The following is a 22067-nucleotide window of genomic DNA, read 5'->3' on the forward strand; positions in this document are numbered from 1 at the left end:
GAATGAATGTATGGCAACGTCCTTTATAATTCGTAAAATGTCTGTATATTTTTAGGTTATAAATTAACTTGGTGGTAGGGATCTGTGCAGGCCCGTCTGGGTAGGTAACCCCACTCAAGATATTGTTTATTGCCAAGCAGCAATACTAAGTATTTATATGTTCCTGTTTGAATGATCAGTGAGCCAGTGTAACTTCAGGCACAAGGGACGTAACAATTTCGTTCCCAAGGTTGTGTGCGATGTAAGGAATGGTTAATATTTCTTACAGCGCGAATTTCTATGGGCGGTGGTGACCACTTACTACCATCAGGTGAACCATTTGAACGTCCGCCAAACGATGCTATAAAAAACGATGGCAAATGGACCTTTACAATAAACACGACAATCTGTTTTCAGTTTAAATTGAATTCGCGTTCATTAAAATAGAACCCAATTATAATAAAATTGATACTTCGGCCAATCAAACGTCCAATTTACATCACCACTGATATAAACGAGCTGTTCTCTCAAATTTACCGTACATCTCGTATTGTTTACGTAAACTCTTGTTTTTATCCGTACAGTCTTATAGGGGCTCATTTCGACCTTTATTAAAAAAAAAAACATTGCGATCAGGTAAGAAACACACAGACAGTTTATAACTGTTGGTTTGTCCTTGTTTCGTGTATTAAAATAACAAGGGATTGCCAATCAATTTATTAAAGTCACATTGTAATCATTCTGACAAAAAGAAATATATCGATGTCGCGGGTTGAAACTAGTTTATGTATATAATATACGAAACATAATAACTGTGTTTGAATACCTAGGCGTAGAAAATAATCGTGCTTATTACTTAAATATCCGGAAAATGCATTACGGCCGATCGTAATGTAGCTGCTTGAGCAACGCCGCTCAATTATGTTGTGAGCGAGTAAGAATCGTAATAAGATAATTTCGTTTTAAACACTATACGTACATAACTATTGACTCTATATATATACATATAGATAAATGTTAGTTTCGTTTGTTTGTCAAGATATAGGCTTTAAGGCCTTAGGTATACAAAGTAGTTGGATTTTTCTGTATAAGAATTTTCTAGTAGATGTTAGCAGTGATTAGTTAGTTAGCCTTTTAATGAAGTTAATGCCAAATTTCCTGTGTCTGGTCTTTCGAGACGGTTGTGTAGATTATTGTGTCATGTTGAAGCACACGGAGAGGGTGTAGACAGTGAATCTGTGCTTTTTTTATAATATAGGTAGGCGGACGAGCAAATAGGCCACCTGAAGTTACCACCGCCCATAGACAATGGCGCTATAAGAAATATTAACCATTTCTCACGCCGCCAATGTGCCATCTATCTTGGGAACTAAGATGTTATGTCCCTGTGCCTGTAGTTACACTGGCTCACTCACCCTTCAAACCGGAACACAACAATACTAGATACTGCTATTTGTTAGAATATCTGGTGAGTGGGTGGTACCTACACAAACGGGCTAGCACAAAGCCCTACCACCAAGTAAATTTTATAAAATCGATTGGTGGACGAGCGAATGGACCAACTGATACGTGGTCACCATCGCCAATGTCCTATTTTACATCAATGCACCACTAAATTAAGGAGATGTGCGTCCATTGCGCCTGTTGTTACACTGGATCATTCGACTCTTCAAAACGGTTCACAAGAACTAAGTATTTCAGTTTGACAATAGAATAAGTAATGAGTGTGTAGTACCGACCCAGGTGGGCTGGAACAAAACCCTGGCACCAAGTTGTCATTGGTACCGAGATATATATAGAAATAGATGGAGCAAGTCACTATCAATTTCTTTACTATGGGTTCTTGTTAAAGGTTTCGTTTGATCTGAATTGGGATTAGAACTCAAGATTTAGATCTATATAAGTTTTCTAGTGGATCTTTGAGACAGCTTAATGCTTTACCGTAAGACTAAAATAATTAAATAAATAAATATATCTATATAGATCCCAATTCAAGTACCTACCATAGGTGTATTTATTATATCTGTAAAGAACATTCACCTTATGTTTTTTACAATCATGAGAAATGATAATCACATACGATTAAAGTTCGTAGTATTAGTTTAATAAATAAGTCTATTCATTAATTTAATAAATGTAGCCTCATTCGATTGAATTATACTATAAAATATATCATATTTTATATTTGTTATCACATATGAAATATCAAGTCATTTATTTTATATTAAAAATTGATTGTGAATTATTGAAAATACAATATATCCAAACACGGGAAATGTACTCGTTTAATTCTTTTTATTAAGGAAGTATTTGTGTTTGTCCAATTAAAATTCTTAATTAAGTACGGAGATTAAGCTCTTTTGACAGAGTTAATTGTCCCACAATTGCTTTATTTTACATTCGAATGGGAGGATATATTTTTATTTGAAATAAGCATACATAAGAGTAATAAAACGAATTAAGTCGTAATAACTTAGTGGGTAGTCTACGAGGCGAATAGCTGGTAATATTACAGATTCGATCCTTTCTCCTTGATAGATTACTGTACTAATTTGGTTGTAAGGAAAAAGTTGTCGCCGTTTAGGCTTATGATATACTTATCAAAATATTTAAACACCCCATAGTTTATACTATTTAATATAAAACCGAAATTTACTCTGTCACTTTCAAGGCCTAACGACTGAAATGAATTTGATGATTTTATGAAACAAGCTTGAACCGTAAGGAAGGACATATGATACTTTTTTTATGCGTAAATTCTGATGACCGACCTTTAAAATGCGAGCGAAGTCACGCGTCACAACTGGTGTTGTATATATTATCCAAATAATGTTTGTTTTAGATCACGAAGAGAAAGTACAACAAGCAAAGTAATAACAATAATGGCTACAGTGCTTATGAGCTTTTGTTGTGAATACTGCTACTCATATTGTTCGTTTTGTATCGCAAAAGTACGATTGCATACGAAATTCTCTCGACTCTATAATAATGAAACTTAAAAAAAAATACTTTTTAAATTGTTCGTTGGTTTATACTTACAAAATATAATAAAGCGACGTTTATAAATAAAAATGTTTTTTGTACGTTTGTCCTGTATGTGTTAGTTAGTGAGTTTGTCTACATATGGTACAGGCCCCAAAGAAACAAGATTTGTAGGAAGAAGTTCTATTACGCAGCTTACCTACTGTAAGTGAACTGGCAGAAATTGTCAAGTAAGGAAAAAGCGTTACACCTTCTCCAAGCGGCCTTTGTCTCTCTTTCTCTTCTATTACATACAGCTTTATATAATACGAGCGGAACCTTCGGCTCTACCCGCGCGAAATTTATAAAACACCTCATTTCACCCAATTTCCAAATTGTAGCTCAAGCGTGAATTTGTAACAGAGTTAGTTTCGCGTTTATACACATTGTTAATTTATTTTCATCGCCAAAAAACCTTCGTTACAACGACACGATACGTCTCTTTTTTAGTTTATATTTTTATCATTCAAAATAAACGTAATAATCTTCGAAATATCATTAAAATCAAACCGAACGCATTATACGAGTAAGATGGCGGTAAGATTCGCTCTATACTCCATACAATGGCTATGTCTGCTTCGTTTGTCTAGTGTCCAGCATAGCTTAGAATTGGATCGTGTTAATCTTCGGTCCCTTGGACTCACGTATCGCTGGTTCAGCGTCTGATCCCAGTCGGGCCGTTTCATTTGCCGTCCCATTGGACGAGGAGGATAGACGAATAAAATAGTGTACTTGTAAAAAAAGCTAAATAATAACTGCTTACGAAACATGGTAAAGATTTCTCAGATTACAGAAATATTTATAATAGAATCATGTATATTGCTTATTCGCAGCAAGTAGAGCAACTAGCGTATATAATTCGAGATGAACACGCAGATGCGTCAAAATCGATACGGTACCAGTGACTTGGAGGAACACAATTACCGTGCACGCGATTATAAAACTTTTTGCAAGGAAGTAAGGATCATTATCGCGATAAGATATCACAAATTGTGTTGTAATTTTTTTTTTAAGGTTTAATAAACGCGTTTACACGGTATCATTTCTATAGTTATTCCGAATATTATATAATTAATTCTCAATTAGAATATAGAGTTACATTTTAAAAATAGAACATCATTGCTTGCGATTATATTTGATTTGGGTATAGCGTATCTATAATGTTACATATGAGTGAATTGTTTCTGATGAAAAATTATTATCTTGTGTCGTATATACCAAGTTATGAGAGCTTCTATTTTTTAAACTAGGATGTAAAGTGCCCATATAATAAAGCTTTATTATCTATTTTGTTTCTTTAATAAAAACATTTTAACATTTAACTATTTGAAATTATTAAAAAAATTAAAACATGAGGCTAACAAAAAATATTTTAAGAAACAAAGATTATACAAGTGTGTATAAGCGTTAACAGTGACTGTGATGTCTAGACACATAGAACACGTGTGAGAATTGTCAATTTGACATTCAATTAACAATTAATACCTACACGCTAAAGTGAATTATTTAGTAATTAGTCAAAGATTGACAACAGTTATTTCACTATAAAATGTATATTTTATTGATTTTAATCATAGCAAATCATCTATTCTAGTTAAATCTATAAACCTTTTTTTTAAATCTATCAAAGTTGTTGGAACACGTGGATCTTATCCGAAGATTGCGGTTTCACATCTGGGCAAACACTAGCAAAAACATCGTGCGAAAACCTGGTCTTGGGAATGAAATATTTTATAGGTAGGAAATGCTAGTACCCACATATAAAAAAAAGACAAAATAGTAACAAATATTGTGCTAGAAATAATAATAGAAACTGTCGTAATATATTCGTGTAAACGGTGTACCTACATGAAGCGTCGCATCGTTATGCAATAAAATTTCTCACTTTAAGATCGAAAGTGTTTCGGATGTTTTCACACGTGATGCTATTTTAGCCGTGTCACCGTGATTGTTATGCATTACGTGCTATTCGATAAAATAGAGCCGAGACGATCGATTCGATCTCTAATTTGGGTAAACATCACGGAGCTAGCATCACATATAATAAAAAAATGTAAGTTCGTTTGACACATTCAAAACACAACTAGCCCATTATTATATCAAAGATTAGCTCGTAGATTCGCAAGGGTATAATGCTTCTATTAATTGAAAACTATTTCGGCAGAATTTTTTCCGACATCAAAAAAAATTATCGTGATATCTCTGCCAATTTACACAAAACCCTAATTAGTTACGCAATTAAACTTTCCTCATGAATCACTTCGCTCATTGGTGAAAACCGTATGAAAATACGTTAAGTAGTGTTTGAGTTTATCGCGTTCCGACACAACACGTACAAACAGAGGGCGTGAGTGCCTCTTTTATCCATGTTACATTTACAGCTAAAGGAGCTGTAGTTGCGCGATAGTAATTCAATATTTTAAAAAGATTTTAAGAGAAAACTTAGAAACGCCATTTTGTGCTACATATATATAGTCTTAAATAATTAAATTAGCAATAACGTGACAATACATCAATGGTATTGAGACTCCGTTCCCTTGGACATGTTAAATTAGGTTTGATCTTGTTCTTCAGTCTCTTGTCATCCCCACTCCTGTTAGAGAACAAGCTGTTGCATACTAATTATAACGATAGGGACGTATTTGATTTCTTCTTAGTTTATTTCTTTAAATATGCTTGTATTTTATCGTATTTTAAAAGTAACAGGCTGTAATAGTCCCTGAGTTGGGCTAAGGTCTTCTGTCTTTTTGATGAGGGAATTTGGGAATTATTTTATCACGCTGAGCTGGTTAGTGTATGTACAAATGGCGGATGTTTTCCTTTAACGACGAGCGCGAAATGATTTATTAACCCAAATTAAACACATGAAAACATATTGCCTGTTTTTTTGCCTGACTTCAGACCAGCAATCATCGCTGATCAAGATTCTTGTGTTCTAATCCCGGTTCTTTCGTAATTTTAATGTTATTTAAATGATAGAAACAACGAAAGTTCAAGAGTCTTTTGGCCATACAGCTTGTTTATATATTGAAAATTAAATTCGGGACCTTTATAATTATGTCCGATCTGAATGAGTGGTAACAAACAAAATGGAACATTTTAATTATTTTTCTAATTAATATTAGTTTGATTAATTTATTAAGGTTTTGGAAAATATTAAAATTAAGTTAAAATTAAATAAATTTAAGTTTACGTTTGTCCATCTCGCATTGAATCAGTTTTGCGAAATACTCTCCAAGATCTTGTCCTCGACGGGATTATTACGTACAACATAAAGTAAGTATATTTTTTCCGGAATGAGAATAAAATAAGCGTTCGAGAATTCTTAGAATAAAAGAAATAATAGAAGTAAGACGATGTCGATGCGCGTAAAAACAATTTACTTTTTTTATTATTTTGTATAGTTGCGGTGTGTCATTTCATTGCCTTTCGGGCTTTAATAAAGGATGGAATACTACAGTGGAACGGTCGTAGTGCGGTCATAACCTAGGTATAATATTGACAGAGTCATTTCTAGAAAAAAAAGAGGCCAAACCTCTGCCCTCGCGCTCTTTACAAGATTTGTGTGATAGATATAAGAATTACACACAGTAGATTTATATATAAGTATAATTAGTTTCGTACAACATCGATTACATAACGTATCTCAAGACTGAACAAGGAATATAACAATAAAATCACGCATCGTATGTATATAGAATGCAATTTCTGTATTACAAGAAATCTCAACAGACGGTACTCATTATTTTATGTTTATTGGCATATTGTTAGCGACTTTAGGTAGAATGTATCATAACTGTTACTTTAGAAGAGCTATCAATTCTAAGTATAAGACGCAAAGTTGTTACTTTTTGTGAAGGAACACTGAATTTTCTTCATGTATATTCGTGATTTGATAATTCTGGTTCGCATAGGCGGCTGTGCGTCTCCTTCTTTGTTTAAGTTAAGTTGCAATTGATGCGAGATTGATAACTTGTAATCTACATAAATGTTGTTACACGTTTAATCTAGTATCGATCTGATACGAGTGACGAGAAATGTTATTTAAATAATAATCCTCATCCGATCTATCAATTGATACAGTAAATTTCGGTCTTATATGGATCAAAAAACAGTTTGATGACAAATTTATTATGTTCTTTTTGTGGTCTCATATAATATTGAATGATTCCACCAAACACTGAAAGTTCTGCTTAAAACTTTTTGTGAGTTCAACATACAACATTAACAGCCTGTAAATTTCCCACTGCTGGGAATATCCTCCTATGCTTTTGAGGAGAAGGTTTGGAGAATATTCCACCACGCTGCTCCAATGCGGGTTGGTGGATCTTCCTCTGGTTTCCCTTCAAATCTTTCGTCTTTTATGAGCTCGTGTTTATAAATATTTCTAATGTTGTAAAAAACAATGGACTTTATTTAACTTGTATACTTTTGTTAACAGCTCGGCGAACGCTAAAAAGTGGGAGGTGGAATTAGCTACATTGAAGAGTAACAACCTTCGACTCACGGCTGCTTTGCAAGAAAGCACTGCCAATGTTGACGAGTGGAAGCGACAGCTCCATCAGTACAGGGAAGAAGTGGCTCGTGCAAGACACTACGCTACGGGAAAGGGTATGGATAATTCATTAATTTAATCTCTCCACAAGTTATATGCAACAGGATAAAATATAAAATTTCCATTATCTGATTTTGTCGATATATTAGTTCGGTGTTTATAAATAGTACTAGAAAATTCCTGACATTTGGTACCATGCTTCTTTAAATATGTTTGTCGACTATTGTTTAATAGGTTTTGCGCTAATATTCAGCTGTTGTAGATAGAAATTGTCGTTGAACGGTAACGGTAACAACGCCTAGCGGAGAATTAATAATCCCATCTGGTTGTAATTATTTAATTCTCCATAAAAAAATAAATTTGCACTTTAAATTTGTTGTCTTATATTTGTAGAGATATAAAAAATAAATGTAAATAATAGGTACAGAAATGTTTATAAATAATTGCAGGTGGAGAAGCAAACGAAGTAGATCAATTACGACAACGCGTCGCGCAGCTGGAAGCCGAGTTAGCGCAGAAGAACGAAGAACTCCTACAGATTACGAAGTCGAAGAAAAGCGAACAGGTAACGATGTGGACCATAAATAGGACGAAGGAAACATTGTATCAGAAACATGTTTTTCCTGACAGTTCGAAATTGGTCATATAAGCCTATGTAATCATTTGACTCTAGATGGAGTGGTTTAACCACTTGTATCTTAACTGAAAATGCGATCTTCAGTTAAGATACATATACGAGCTAGTACGGTTGAGTTTTCATCAATTCATCATGTGCTCCGCGGTGAAGGGAAACTGCATGTGTCTGTCTCTGACGCGCATTGAAACAGCGTGGCGTAATCATTTCCAAATCTTCTGTTTAATATACGAAAATTTAATGATTTGTGTTTTAATTTCTACTAGTTGAAATCCATTAATAATTGCTTTACCTTTTCTGATAATTGGATTTTGCTTTTGTTATTTTATAACCGCGACTAAATCATATAATTATATACTTAATACAATACTCTAAAATTCAATGATTGTTGTAAATTAAAGGATGAAGAGGCTAAATTAGCTCAAAGTCAGCTAGAGCTGGCGCTGGCTGCTCAGGACGGACAGCGGCAAGTGATGCACGCGATCAACGAACAGCTGGCGAGGCAGATTACCGAACTGGTGAGACTATCTAATATTATAAATCACAAACTAATATTATAATAAAGCTAAAATGAGTTTGCTACGCTTCCACGTCCTAACTACTCAACCGATCATCACGAAATTTTGCATACACGTTGTCAACTGGGTAGAAATAGTATAATATAAAATTTACTTGCAGTGCAAGGACTCACGTAGTACCTCACCCGATTTTCGGTGATAAACTATTTTGACGGATGTAACCCTTAAGTGTATTGGTTATTGAAGGTCGCATGTCCCTTTCTAGCATTGGTGGGTTTTGAGTTTGTTATAACAAAATAGCTTCACTGTATGAAATGAAACCGTTTAGCATGAGGAGAATGAGGGTTTGTAAAATAATATTTTTATTTGTTACATACATCGAAGAGGCCCTGTACACCTAAAGTAGGAGACCCCTAGGGGGAAGAATCTTAGGGGCCAGCGACTTGCCAATACAAATACAAAGAACAATTGATTCAAACAAATAAGTGATATATCGAGGCTGGCGCCTGTTTGCTCCCAGACCACCATCCACCGCGAGATCAGCACGGCGCTGCAGACATGAGAGCGGCGCCGCCTGCCGCTGCTGCTGCGCGACCGGGACTGAGCCGCGACCGGCGCTCCGAGGGTGCAAGAGTTATTTTAGACGGTACGTCTGTTTGTATTGACGACTCTTTGTTTTGATATTCATTTCATATATGAACTTCGACCTTCAGAATTCGATGTATGGTAGAAGTGGTATTAATCTCTATTATTTCTATGTTCAATTTATACGAAATGTGCCCCCCCCCACTTTCAATTCAAAATATTATACAAAATTGGGAAAGTCGTTTACCTAATTTATCTTACTTTACGCAGCGTACTTGTATAAGTCCCTAACATTGTTCTGCCCAATAGACGTCGATGAAATTGAAAGTTATATGTCAATTTAATATATTATATTGATAAATAATTACCAAGTATGATTATTAACTAATATGATTTGGATTCAAGTAATTATAACATTTAAAATGTATGAGAAAATATAAACAGTAAGGATCTGTATACTTTAAACTTTCGCGAGGTATATACAGTTTATATATTATGTTCGCGATCGCGATTCGCGGTCAACTCGTGTCCTTGACAAATGCAACTCTATCGAAACGATTGACAGTCTTTGATGAATAGAATAGTTAAATAAATGTTTGATATTTAAAGAACCACGACTGAATGTACGAATGAAATTCCAAGCGGAGTGCCTCTACGAGACTAAGTCACGTATGAAAGACTTGAAAAGTTCAACACGTGCGACTTAAGTAGACCCTCCCCGTCCCCGCGCGCCCCTCGTGTCCGCCGCTCTCGGTACCGATGGCTTGTTTGCTACCTTTGTGAGGTGACTAGTTCAGACAGTTCAGACAGATTTTATCCATACTGAACATATTTGATACCATTCCTAGTATACGATCAGTTCTGAAGACATTCGTAAAGTAATATCGCAATTTAACAATTCGCTATGTTTTAAAATGCAATATAATGCAATTATATTATGAAACGATTGATTTATTTGTTTTGTATAGATGAAATGTAAGCGTTTGTATGGCCCACCGTTGATTTTCTAAATTGTTCCTCGAAATGGCCATATTGATTGTTTTTTATTATCTGTTATTTAAAATAACTTGACAATTGTATTTATATGCTAAAATTGATATTCATGAAAATTAATTTATCGAAAAAAAAAAGTAATATATGCTTATTAGATAATTTGATAATTCGCTGTAATCATAATTTTAATATAAAGCAATTCGTATTAAAAATAAAAAGATTATTCTTTATAATTCTCTCCCTTATTTCTCGATTTAATTCACTAAAAGTCTGTATAACTTTATCTTGCACTAATTCTAGACTATTTATGATATTTTAGACAATATTGTGTCGGTAGCTCTTGTACACAAACTCTATAGTAATTCGACAGGACTAATAGTATCGCTATCTTTTTCAAACATATGAATAAGAAAGAGTTAGCAATATTCCTATTCCGGTGTAGATGGCGTTGCTCGGAGATTGTGTACAGCAGATAGGCACCATTGTGTCCGTAATGTTGAAAAATTAAACAATTTTCCACTTAAAAATATACACAAATGTCCTTAAGTCTGCTATTATATAAATATTAGTTTGAGTTAATTCTTCTGCTATTTCTATTCGGTGGCTATATAACATAAGTATTTGATACCCACCTTTAATAGTATATAAATAAAGATTAAAATCGTGCGAACACGATGCCATGCCAAAAAAAATATACTATTATGAAAGTAGTAATAAAAAAATCTGGTTGCACGTAGAAATACCGATTTTATTAATAATTTCGACTATTTTCGCCTGGTTTTTCAAAGGGCGGTATGAAATGTGTAAAATATTTGATAAGTATTCCTTATTAACTTTAAAGTTGGGGCGTGAACTAATTATGTGCTTTTAAAATGGACCGAGAGTTGTCGCGCCAAATCAAAACGTATTAATTTATTTTATTTGTAAACAATTAACTATGACAATTTCTAAAAGGTTATTATTTGTACGTGACACTAAAGACTTTGTTTGTTAAACTTAAAAAAATTATTAATGATTTTTGTTATTCAAGCCATCGATTCTATTCGAGATGTTCTCTAACTGCTCGAACACTGCAATATTTTGTTGAGTGAAGTAATTCATTTCGTGTTAGTTATTAGACTAAAACCGCGTGATAAACGTCTCTTTAATATTTCAAAAGTGTCATACAAGAGACACGACTAAAACCACGAAATACGAAAAATAATAATAATACAATTTGGAAAACAAAGAAGCGAGACGATGAAATTTAGGCACATTTCGAGATAAATATCGATTTTTCTTACATATTCGATTTATAATTAATTAATTGTAATGAAATTTAGGCAATCCAGTAATCGATAGCAGGACGAGAATTTAAAAGTTTAGTCAAATTTCTCGAAATGAGAAAGCAGGATAGAAAGAGAGCTAAATATTTAAGAAGTTTCACCTTCAAGTTCATTGAAAATAAATGATCTAAGAAAAGAAAAACAACACATTATACAAGTATGCTCTTATAATATAAAAACATCGTCTTTTGTTCAAAACTATCTTGTCAATTAAATTTGTATCTCTCATCAAGAATGTTTATTGATCTAAGAGGAATGTACACGAAACTGGTGAATCTTTACTGAAGATTACGGACTTAACCCCCGAATGAGCATTGATATCTTAATACGTAATCCCTTATATGTATATCCCTTAAAAATGTAATCTGACATCAGTAACATCAACTATTTTTGAAAGTTACTTATCATTATCGGCTTTACTTGGCACCGCATTGTGCATTTAAATGTAAAAAAAACAAGAACAATTTACTTCGAAAATTACACCCCTTGTGCTATTATTCAGCCTGTTGAAATTGTCACTTATCAGTTTTTCTGGCATATAAAGCACCACCGTGATGGTATATGGGGCACTTGATGGTAATTTGTCTCTACCGCCCATAGAAATAGGCATCGTAAGAAATATTGACCATCTCTAACATCATTAATACGCCAACAACCTTGGAAACTAAGAATATGATATGTGCCTTGTGCCTGTAGTTACACTGGCTCACTCGCCCTTAAAACGGAACACAAATATGCAATACTAAGTATTGATATTTGCCGGTAGCATATGTGTTGAGTGATCCACCACAAAGATAAATTAAGTTTTGATTTGGCGCGTAATAACTACATTATCTATTAAGAGAACTGTTAAGTCTAATACGGTTGAATTTGGACTGGAGACTCGAGAATGATAGTTAAATAAATATGATATTAATAACATAGTATTAAGCGTTTATAACTATCGTAACTATATGATTCCTTGAAACTCGGATCTGTATTGCATTTCACTATATTATTTTGACTCGATATTATTTATCTATACAATTAGATATATACAGTCGTTATATGAATTTAGTATTTCATGGAACGATTTTTTTTTATTATATTTATTTAGTAATAATAGCTGTGCATATATTAAATTTCCACTCGAAATATGTTAGTGAAATTAGTGTTTCTTAGTTTATACTATGTGTAATATAAAATTGTACCATTCCTAGTCTTAAGTACAACTAATCATCACTCTGTCCGTCTAACATTTACCGGATAAAGTTAAGATTTCTTTTTACTTTTTTTTATTTGTTTTTTTTTTTCGAAACCCTGTATTGCATAGACCCCTTAGCAAATTAGTGAACATCATTTAACAGATAATAGTTACCTGGAATGATGTATTTAATAAATATATTTTAATATTAAATCGTTTTAATTAAGTTTATACAAGTTTACTGGTTTCTTCTTTGTATTTTATATATTAAATATAGTGAATATTATTTATATTTTAATTGATTTATAACTTTCTTCGAACCAGTCAACTATTATCTGTTGAAATGTTAAAAAAACAAATGATATCATAAAAAAGGCTGAGGACACAATTTTTAAAATATACAATGTCTTCTAAACAGGGTACTTTTATTTACTGTTGTGTACGTTTTGAATAGTGATGTTGTTATTCGATTTTTAACTCTCGTCTACATGAAACAGAGTACATTTTCGTAGTGACAGTTTGTTGAAAAAAGTTTTCTTATACAAACTATTACTGAAACTTGTCCCAATGTTTCGGAACACTAGCCTGTATTATATATATTCGATGTAAGATATGTTAACCTTCTGTGCAGTTGTTAAATAGATGATACACGATTTATTTGTTAGTTAAATAAAATAATAATAATAATAATTAAATAGTTTCTAGTGAAATTTAATGTTTCATAGTCACACAATATTTATTTGTACATGGTATATGTTTCACAGTATATGTAAAATTATATAGATAAATTATGTAGACAGAATGATCTGTTATTTGAATGTACTATAGGCATAGTCTAAGTGTTAATTTCTAATAAACCGGTGTTAAGTGTGATTACAATATATACAGATTAAAAATTAACAAGAATAAATAAAATTGAATCGGTGTAATAAAATTATAAATGTAATCTGGCTGGAGATTACAGATGATAAATTAAAAATAGTTAAAAATACAATAAAGCACAGTATAAAAATAATAATTAATTGTCAAAGGGACAATGACCTGTTGTTATTTCTCCCACCGATTCTTTTCTTTAATTGGAGTGCCAATATTAAAGGTTTTTTTGTTGCGTTAAGTTAAATATAGCTTAATCAAAACGGGTCGTTGTTTCTTTTCTATATATTATATTGTTGTATTGTAATCGCATTATAGATTGTAATTATTTATTATTAGATAGTCTGCATTGCGTTTGTTACGTACGCTGTATTCAAAATATATTTTAAAAAATGTCTATAGATTATTTATTTATATTAAAATTTTATTAATTACCATAATCTAACGAAGTAAATTTCATAGCATTTCATATTTATTGTAAATGATTTTTTTATAGACTATATTTTTTTTTATTTCGTGTCTGATAATAATTCCTATATATTTTATCTGATATTAAAGGTTATATTTGGTGCTCCTCTATTTATCATAGATTATAATTTTCTAAAATATAATTTTAACATAATAACGATATAGGTAATGGGATTAGTATTTGTATATTCAAATGCAGCGCAGACTATCCTATGTGTACGTACGTTATCTTCCATTAGATCCGTAGTCGCTGTGAGCTACCATATGCGTATTAACAATAAATAAATTAATGATGATTTCATTTTTGTGTCTTTTATTTTTCCTCATATTTTAATACCAATAAAATTAACCTTTGAAAAATATAAGCTTCTAAAGTGTTTTTGAGTTGTTTTTGCTATAGTCACGTGGTGAGATATTTTTAACAGATTTGGATTTTCTAGAAACTGTGATACTTGATAATAAAATTTCTCGCCTATTATAAATTCAATAATTCAATTACAAAATAATTGGTTCTTTTTAAGACATATTAATACTATGATCTGTGCAAAAAAAACCACAGTACAGATATGTTCTATCGACCCCAAAAAAAAAAAAAACTTAGAAAAGTTTGCAATAACAATTTTTGGAATTTATAAGTAACTGAGAACTATTAATGAAATTGTGACTTTAATATATCGAAATAAAAAAAATTGCAAAAAACGAGTTATTTTTGTCAAAGTATTTTATATTGAGTTATATTAAATGATAGTGATTCCAATACAGAGGTGAAGGAGACTTTAAAAATGTAACTTGTATGGATTTACGTATAGTTCTTGATGAAGTCCTTTAAACAATGAAAACGAGGTACATGGCTCGGACCCACGTGATGTTGCATAGATTAAAAATCCTTATATTTATTTTTTTCATAAAAAATTAAATTATATTGTATACGTAGGTAATTTATTTGGAAAAGAGTAACTTTTGAGTTTCATACTAAATATTAGTTAAAGAGTTGGTTATTCTTAAATTAAATTTAATCTTCTAAAATGATTCTTAAATATTTCCAAGAGCCTGTACAAGTAAAAAATAGGCGGACATGCAAATGGGCCACCTGATGGAAAGTGGTCACCACTATCTATGGACTTTGGCGCTGTGAAATAATTTAAAATTCCTTACATCGCCAATGCGCCTCCGACCTCCCTTGTGCCTGTAGTTACTCTAACTCGGTCACCTTTCAAACCGAAACACAACAATTGTAAGTATTGCGGCGTGGCGATAGAATATTCTTTACTTGGTGGTAGGGTTTTATTGTGGTACCCAGACGGGCTTGCACAAAGCCCATTAACAAATAAATTACATCGATTTTACACCATATTTATCTATTAGTATTCATCATAAATAATTATTTAAATAACCATCAAATTCGATGTTTCACATCTGCGTGGCGAGCTTGCATAAAGCCCTACCCAAAGTCCATGTAAAAATATATATACCGTAGGACCCGATTTTAATGGAACAAAAACGAATATGATGACAAAAAGAATGAGCAAACGGTAAGAAATAAATATAAAATTAAAAAAAGACCTATCTTGATTTTGCAGGAAGTAAAAATTACTTATTGGGCATTATTTAACTTATTGGACGATTTAAGAACAAAAGATATATTTATGTAAATAGTTCTTACACGTTATTCAGTTCGTGTTCTCTTCATTTCACATGTCGAAGTTTATCGACTGTTACGAACAATGTCTATAATAATCACGATGAAATAACAAATCCAGTCAACTTTGCCCATTAACCTTGATTTCGAGATAAATCAGCCATGAAACTTATAAAAATCCGCTGACTGAGCACTATTTCGAACGAGCCGCGTTTTCACTGGCCATTTTCTCATCGATTTCCTAAAGCGCATGTCACATTTCCCGCCATTTCAGTATCGCGCGGCCATTGTTACGATACGCACGTAGTACTCGCGTATTCTGCCAAAATATATTGAATAATATAAAATTGTGAATTACGTTACCATAAATAAAATTAAAAACTTACTGGAAATTATAAGATATATGTGTAATTAAATTATTTGATAAACATAAAGCAGTAAGTGTTTTCGGTATCCTGAATTTCGTCTCCGCTTTTTTGGTGATAGATCGATAGCTGTAAACATATGTAAGTATTTTAAATTTATATATTACTTAATAAATAATAATATTATCAGGTTTAATTAACCCTTTCGTGATATAAATATTTATAAAAATTAAATTTTTGTTTATACATTTTAATAAAATATAAATTCAGAAAGGCATTGACAATAAAACGTCTATCCTTTTTTATTTGTCAATAACTTGGTCGTGTAACAAAATTTCTCAGCTTTGTCTCAAACAATACACGAGCTGATTTGGGGATTTATCACAGATATCGTGAACATATTTCGTTTGCGTCATTCCTTTAGAAATTGAATTGAGTTTTTTTATTACTTTGAACAGTACGTAAATGTTTAATTTTTCACATAGTTAATATAATAAGTATTATTTTTAAGAAAGTACGATTTGACGAATCCTACAATTTTGTCGTAAGTGTTAGAATAAATATAAAAAGTGAACACGGTCGAAATTCAAATAAATAATAGAAAATTGTGACACCCATTTAAAATCCATTAAATACATGTTAAAAATATAAATCGTTGAAACCACAATGAAATACCTACATATTAATTCTTGTAATATGTTCGATTTCATAATTTAGTGTAATATTTAATAACTATACAATTAAATTGTGTTTAAAGACATTAGAAGGGCAAACAGGGTTGAGTTCGTTCGGAAATATGAAATTAATCATTTTCTTTTTTTCCACATCATCGATTTTATCGAATCTTTCAACAAATTGGATACTTTTCATGTCAACAAATAAATTGATTTATTTTTCCGTACTTAATATGATTATATATTCTTGGGGAAATATTTGGTTTTATAAATTATAAATGAATAAGTTAGGACTGCTAGGAGATAGTCTCCACGTTGTCCGAAAAATGAGAATCCTAAACTGGTACAAAAGTAGACATTATTTAAAATTCGAACACTTGCCAAGTTTTATAATGATACATATCATAAAACTATTTTTTTAGGTTGTGGTTCTATTTATTTATTCAATACTAGCTAAAGCCAGCCAGCGTAAACATGAAATGAATGAAAATGAAATAAGAAAAATGAATTATTTTGTCTACTTAAATAAAATCGAAGCTAAATATTTCTAATCAAAATAAAACCTAAAATAAATAACCCGAGGCTGATAAACTTGCCGACTTGTTACTGGCTACCATAATATGATACCATATCTTTCATAGTTGAGGAATATTTACTGACTGACTTAACTAATCATGTTCATCTACTAAGCATCCAAACCAATCAATAATTTTAATTGTCAAAAATTTAATTTAGACGATTTTCGAAACGAAACTACGAAAATTCCGCTTAGTCATACGTATTTTTAAATTGTCCGTTTAATATTGGCTTTATATTTACTAAACGTCGTTGTTATTAAGGAAAAAGGTTAATAATATGTGTTGATGATAAAAAATATTTTAAATTAATTGTTGCTGACATAAAGGTATAATCTTGACATTGTCCACATACTTAGATAAGATATATTCTAATATTAAAAAGGTAAGTTTTATTTGTATGAAAAATATAAAATAAGACATTTGTTTTGGGCCAGTATGTTCTAATGATTAGAACACTTAATGCTTACCCGAGGACTGAACTTTCAAGTGTTTCATTTGTTTTTATACTTGATCCCCCAGCATCAAGGAAAAACATCGTGAGGATACTGTGTTAAATGGAAGTCTGCCACATGTGTATTGACCAACTCAGATAACAGCAATTCTAAACCTTTTCAAAGATAGATCTTAGTCCATAGTCGACCATTGGGAAATTTACAACCGGTTACTGTTTACTTTGTTCGTTTGAAGATTATCAGTATGAAACTTTTATAGTAGCGTCTTTACATCTGCTTTCTAAGCGAAAGCCGTAAAACTATGATAGTTAAGTTAATTTGATATTTAAAATATTAGTTATAGAAGTTCCAATTTATTTACGGGGAAGTCTTCTGTAAATCTCCTTTTAAATTTATCTATGCATTTAAAAATTCTCGTTAAGGATTATAAGGTTTATTTAATTTTATAGGATTATATAAATCGATAGAAAAATTTAATGATTATGTTCTTATGTTCATTTATTTCCGCACATGACATATTAATATAATTGTTTTATACGATAATTACCTACATATTTTTTTAACGATGAAAAAATGTAATTACGGAGTTACTCACCGGGTCTTTTCGGATAGACTTTGATTCAGTAGGTGTGAGAAGCCTTTTTAAACTTTTTAAAATGACGATTCACCAGTGTTTGTAAGAGGGTACTTGAATAAAGTGTATTTGGATTATGATATTCGCCGTATAAATGTGTAATATGCACATTAATCATTTAAAAATATATACATATACATAGGGAATCAGTCTGATTGATGTTAATTGATGTAAACATTATGAAGTAATTAATGAATCTATAATTGGATTAAAAAATGTTGTTTCGCATAAGGAACATAACATTAAATTTTATTTTACCTTATATATTTTTGAGTTACATTTCATACTGCTAGTACAGCGGTCGAAATAAGAGGATATTAATTGATAAGCTATAATGCAACATTATCCTTTCCTGAACTCGCCGATCACGTCGGCATGCCTTTCGAATTACGTGAGTGAGGATCGAGAATACACATGCACTATAAATATGGAGAAAGACTACCTTTATCGATGACATGCTATAATCTTACCCGTTTGGGTAGATGCACCAGATATTCTGGCAACAAATAGTTTTGGTGTTACTATTTACCAGTACGTTGAGTGAAGCTTAGAGCGACTTATTCGCAATGAGCGTGCACAAAAATGCTAAATTGTAACTGGTATTTGGTACCCGCAGGATTTTACTAGGCTTTGCCTAGTTAGGGGCCACTGGATGTTTTCTAATGTTGTTTACACTTTGTATCAAATTGGTCCCAAAAGATATAAGAAAATCTATTGAGTAAAATGGGTAGGAAATAAATTTGGGAGTCTTTTTATAAATAAATAATAAATATATATAAAGTAGCAGACTTTGTAATGTAAAAGCCGATAACACAAATGGCGCCCTACAGAGTTTAGGTGATTGATAAATGAAACAAGAAAGTCAGTCGTTAGCCGCTAATCAGAATTGAAATGTCGCTGGTCGGGAATCAGCATGTGGCTAATTGATTGGCACAAGACCTAGTAAGTAATGAGTGCGGCAATTTGTGTAATTGAAGTTTGAATAGTCCTTGTTATATATTTGGAGTTGCATTTTTGTGATGCTTAACTGATAAAAGTACAAAGGCAATAAACATAAAACTTGTATAAGAAGATTAAGCGTGTTTCGGAGAAGGTTTTAATATATGTGACCTGGTGGTTGGACTTTGTATGAGCTCGTCTGTGTAGGTACCATCCATTTACAACATATTCTAACTCCTAATAGCAATGCTAAGTATTGTTGTGTTTCGGTTTGAAGGAGGAGTGAGTTAGTGTAACAAGAGCCACAACGATCATTTCATCTTATTTCCTTGGTTGCTACTAACCATAATTCACTCATCCGCCTACCTTTTTTATTATAAAAGAAGCACAATAGCCTTTAACTCTTTATTTTCCACTTGGGTCTCCGGCCGTCCACGGGGTTGGTTCTGAAGGTCGGTGAAGGTGAAATTTCCAAAACAAAAACATTGAAACCAAAAACGTACCGTGCTTTCTTTTGCGACACCAGCGCCATATGCATCAATAATCCTTCGAGCTGTTTCTGCAGCACTGGTACCACGGTAGTACTCGTACTCGTAAATATACCGATATTTCATGTTTTCCATTGTGCGATAATAAGCGACGCCAAAGCAAAATATTATAAAGAAAAAACAAATGAATGACTGTTTTCAAAACTCAAATGTACCAGCTAAATGAATTTATAAATTTGAATTTGGAATTCATAACCAAAGAGATATATCAGATCAAAGTGGCCAGTACCACAAAACGCTAATTTCATGTGTATGGAACTAGTATGTGGTTTCTTCATGATGTCCTTTGTCAAGAAAATAATTATGAACAAAAACAAGCACATACATATTAAATGGTGCATGTCCGTGTCTGAAACACAATCTTCCGTTTAGATCCAAGTTTTCATACCAATATTCCATCTTGGCTCCAAAATATCGTCAGTGGAAACAAAGAAAAGCTAAAGTGACACAATGGTACTATTTGAAAATGAGGTCTAAAGTTTTTACATCAAATCTCATTTCCCAAAAGTACTAATATGGTGCTTTTGGGAAATGGTTGTACAACCCGCACAGTCGTACATAAGCTTACTTCGGGAACCAGTTCACTTTTTACACTGATATTTTATTCTCGAACATTAGTATTTACAACAATACCAAACGTTAGCGCGATTTAATTTCGGTACAGTGACATCTATTATTTAAATAATAAAACATATTAGAAATGACTTTTAACTAAATACTTTTTGCATAGCTCTGACGTATTTAAAAACTTAAACCTAATGACACAAATCGAACTATAGCGATTATACAATGGTTACGATATCTTTCTAAAGACTTAGTAGTCTAAATAATATGCCTTTAAACATTCTATTCCTAGACTTCGAATTGTTATCACAGATATATCAAGAATATCATTTTCCAGTGTTAAATATTATTTACCGAACGCTCCCTAAGTAAATACATAGCTTTCAACTTGTTACGTAAAAATATCAAGCCGGCAATTTTATAGCGTAGCGGTTTTGTAGGTGTTTACAAAGAGCCGATGCAAATTAATCAGCTCTGAAAGTTATGACTTTGCTTCGAAGCTATTAAGATGGGCTGATGTCATTCCTGCTTGTCAAATCAAGCTATTATTATAACGGAATTCATATTCTCTCTCGGTATTCCCTTTGAAGGATGAAATTTAATTGAACTTGTCGAGGAAGATTTTTTTTTAGTTCAAAATTATATGGTTCTGTGGTATTTTTCTGACGTCATCATAAGTTGACCAGGATCCTTGGGTATTATTATTGGGTTCCAAACATATTATATTAATGAATGATATAAAATGGTCGTATACCTTCATGAATACAAACCATGCACACACACACACACATATATACACACACACTTACTCCATTGTTATACAAAAAAAACTTTTTCTTGATTTTGAAATTTACACGTTGTTCTTTATTCAAACCACTCACCGCACTTTGTAAACTTAAAAATTTTACATTTTGTGTAAGATTAAATTATTTTTCATTTTCATTACTTTTCTTTATAAAATATATGGATAAGTTAAGATTTTTAATATTTGTAGAACTGTATTAAATCATAGATCAAGAAATTTACTCATCTCAACTCGAACTATGAAAATATATCAAAACTTTCATATTGTTTTGTAAGAAATTCTGATATTCCACTGACCTATATTATATAAGTCTTCTTAATGAGAGGGGAGGAATTTGTTTAGCGACGTTAAATTAATCGGGACGTATTTGAGATAATTATATACCAATAAGAATTGAATCCAAAATTATATTATTTTGTTTACTTTTTGAGTCGAAAGTAACCATGATATTTTTTTAAATCTGAAATAGGAAGACAACGATTATGCAAATGTGCCATCTGATGGTTAGTGGTCCTCACAACCCGTAGACATTAGCACTAATAAATAAATAAAGATAGAACTTTTTGTAATTTTAATTTGAGTTTACCTTGTCCACTACGAAGAGCTTCACCACGAGCGGAGCACAGTACTGGAGGGGCAGTGGATAAGGATTGCAATCCGGCGTGATTTTCAGTCCGGCCGGATTCGACTGGATTCCCATCGATCAGGCCGGATCGGTTCAGTTAAATATTATTT

The 22067-nt window shown here is 32.1% G+C and overlaps 2 protein-coding genes across 5 annotated transcripts in view; both read left to right on the forward strand.

Annotated features, from left to right (window-relative positions):
• LOC113397717 (homer protein homolog 2) overlaps nt 1-9753 on the forward strand; it is a 35560-nt gene extending 25807 nt beyond the window's left edge. Inside the window, exons 8-11 of one of the 2 annotated variants that reach the window (XM_026636170.2) lie at nt 7442-7611; nt 8005-8120; nt 8591-8707; nt 9228-9753. In XM_026636170.2, the coding sequence (XP_026491955.1) occupies nt 7442-7611; nt 8005-8120; nt 8591-8707; nt 9228-9269 (445 nt within the window). In that variant the 3' untranslated portion in view covers nt 9270-9753. The remainder of the gene's footprint in view (nt 1-7441; nt 7612-8004; nt 8121-8590; nt 8708-9227) is intronic. The other variant, XM_026636171.2, reaches the window with a different exon arrangement.
• Nucleotides 9754-16041: 6288 nt separating this feature from the next.
• Nucleotides 16042-22067, forward strand: part of LOC113397708 (uncharacterized) — a 196517-nt gene continuing 190491 nt past the window's right edge. For all 3 annotated transcript variants that reach the window (XM_026636151.2, XM_026636154.2, XM_064218606.1), the window contains exon 1: nt 16042-16279. The gene's annotated coding sequence lies outside the window, so the exon portion shown is untranslated. The remainder of the gene's footprint in view (nt 16280-22067) is intronic.

Source organism: Vanessa tameamea, chromosome 23 (genome assembly GCF_037043105.1).
Source record: "Vanessa tameamea isolate UH-Manoa-2023 chromosome 23, ilVanTame1 primary haplotype, whole genome shotgun sequence".
NCBI classification, from domain to species: domain Eukaryota; kingdom Metazoa; phylum Arthropoda; class Insecta; order Lepidoptera; family Nymphalidae; genus Vanessa; species Vanessa tameamea.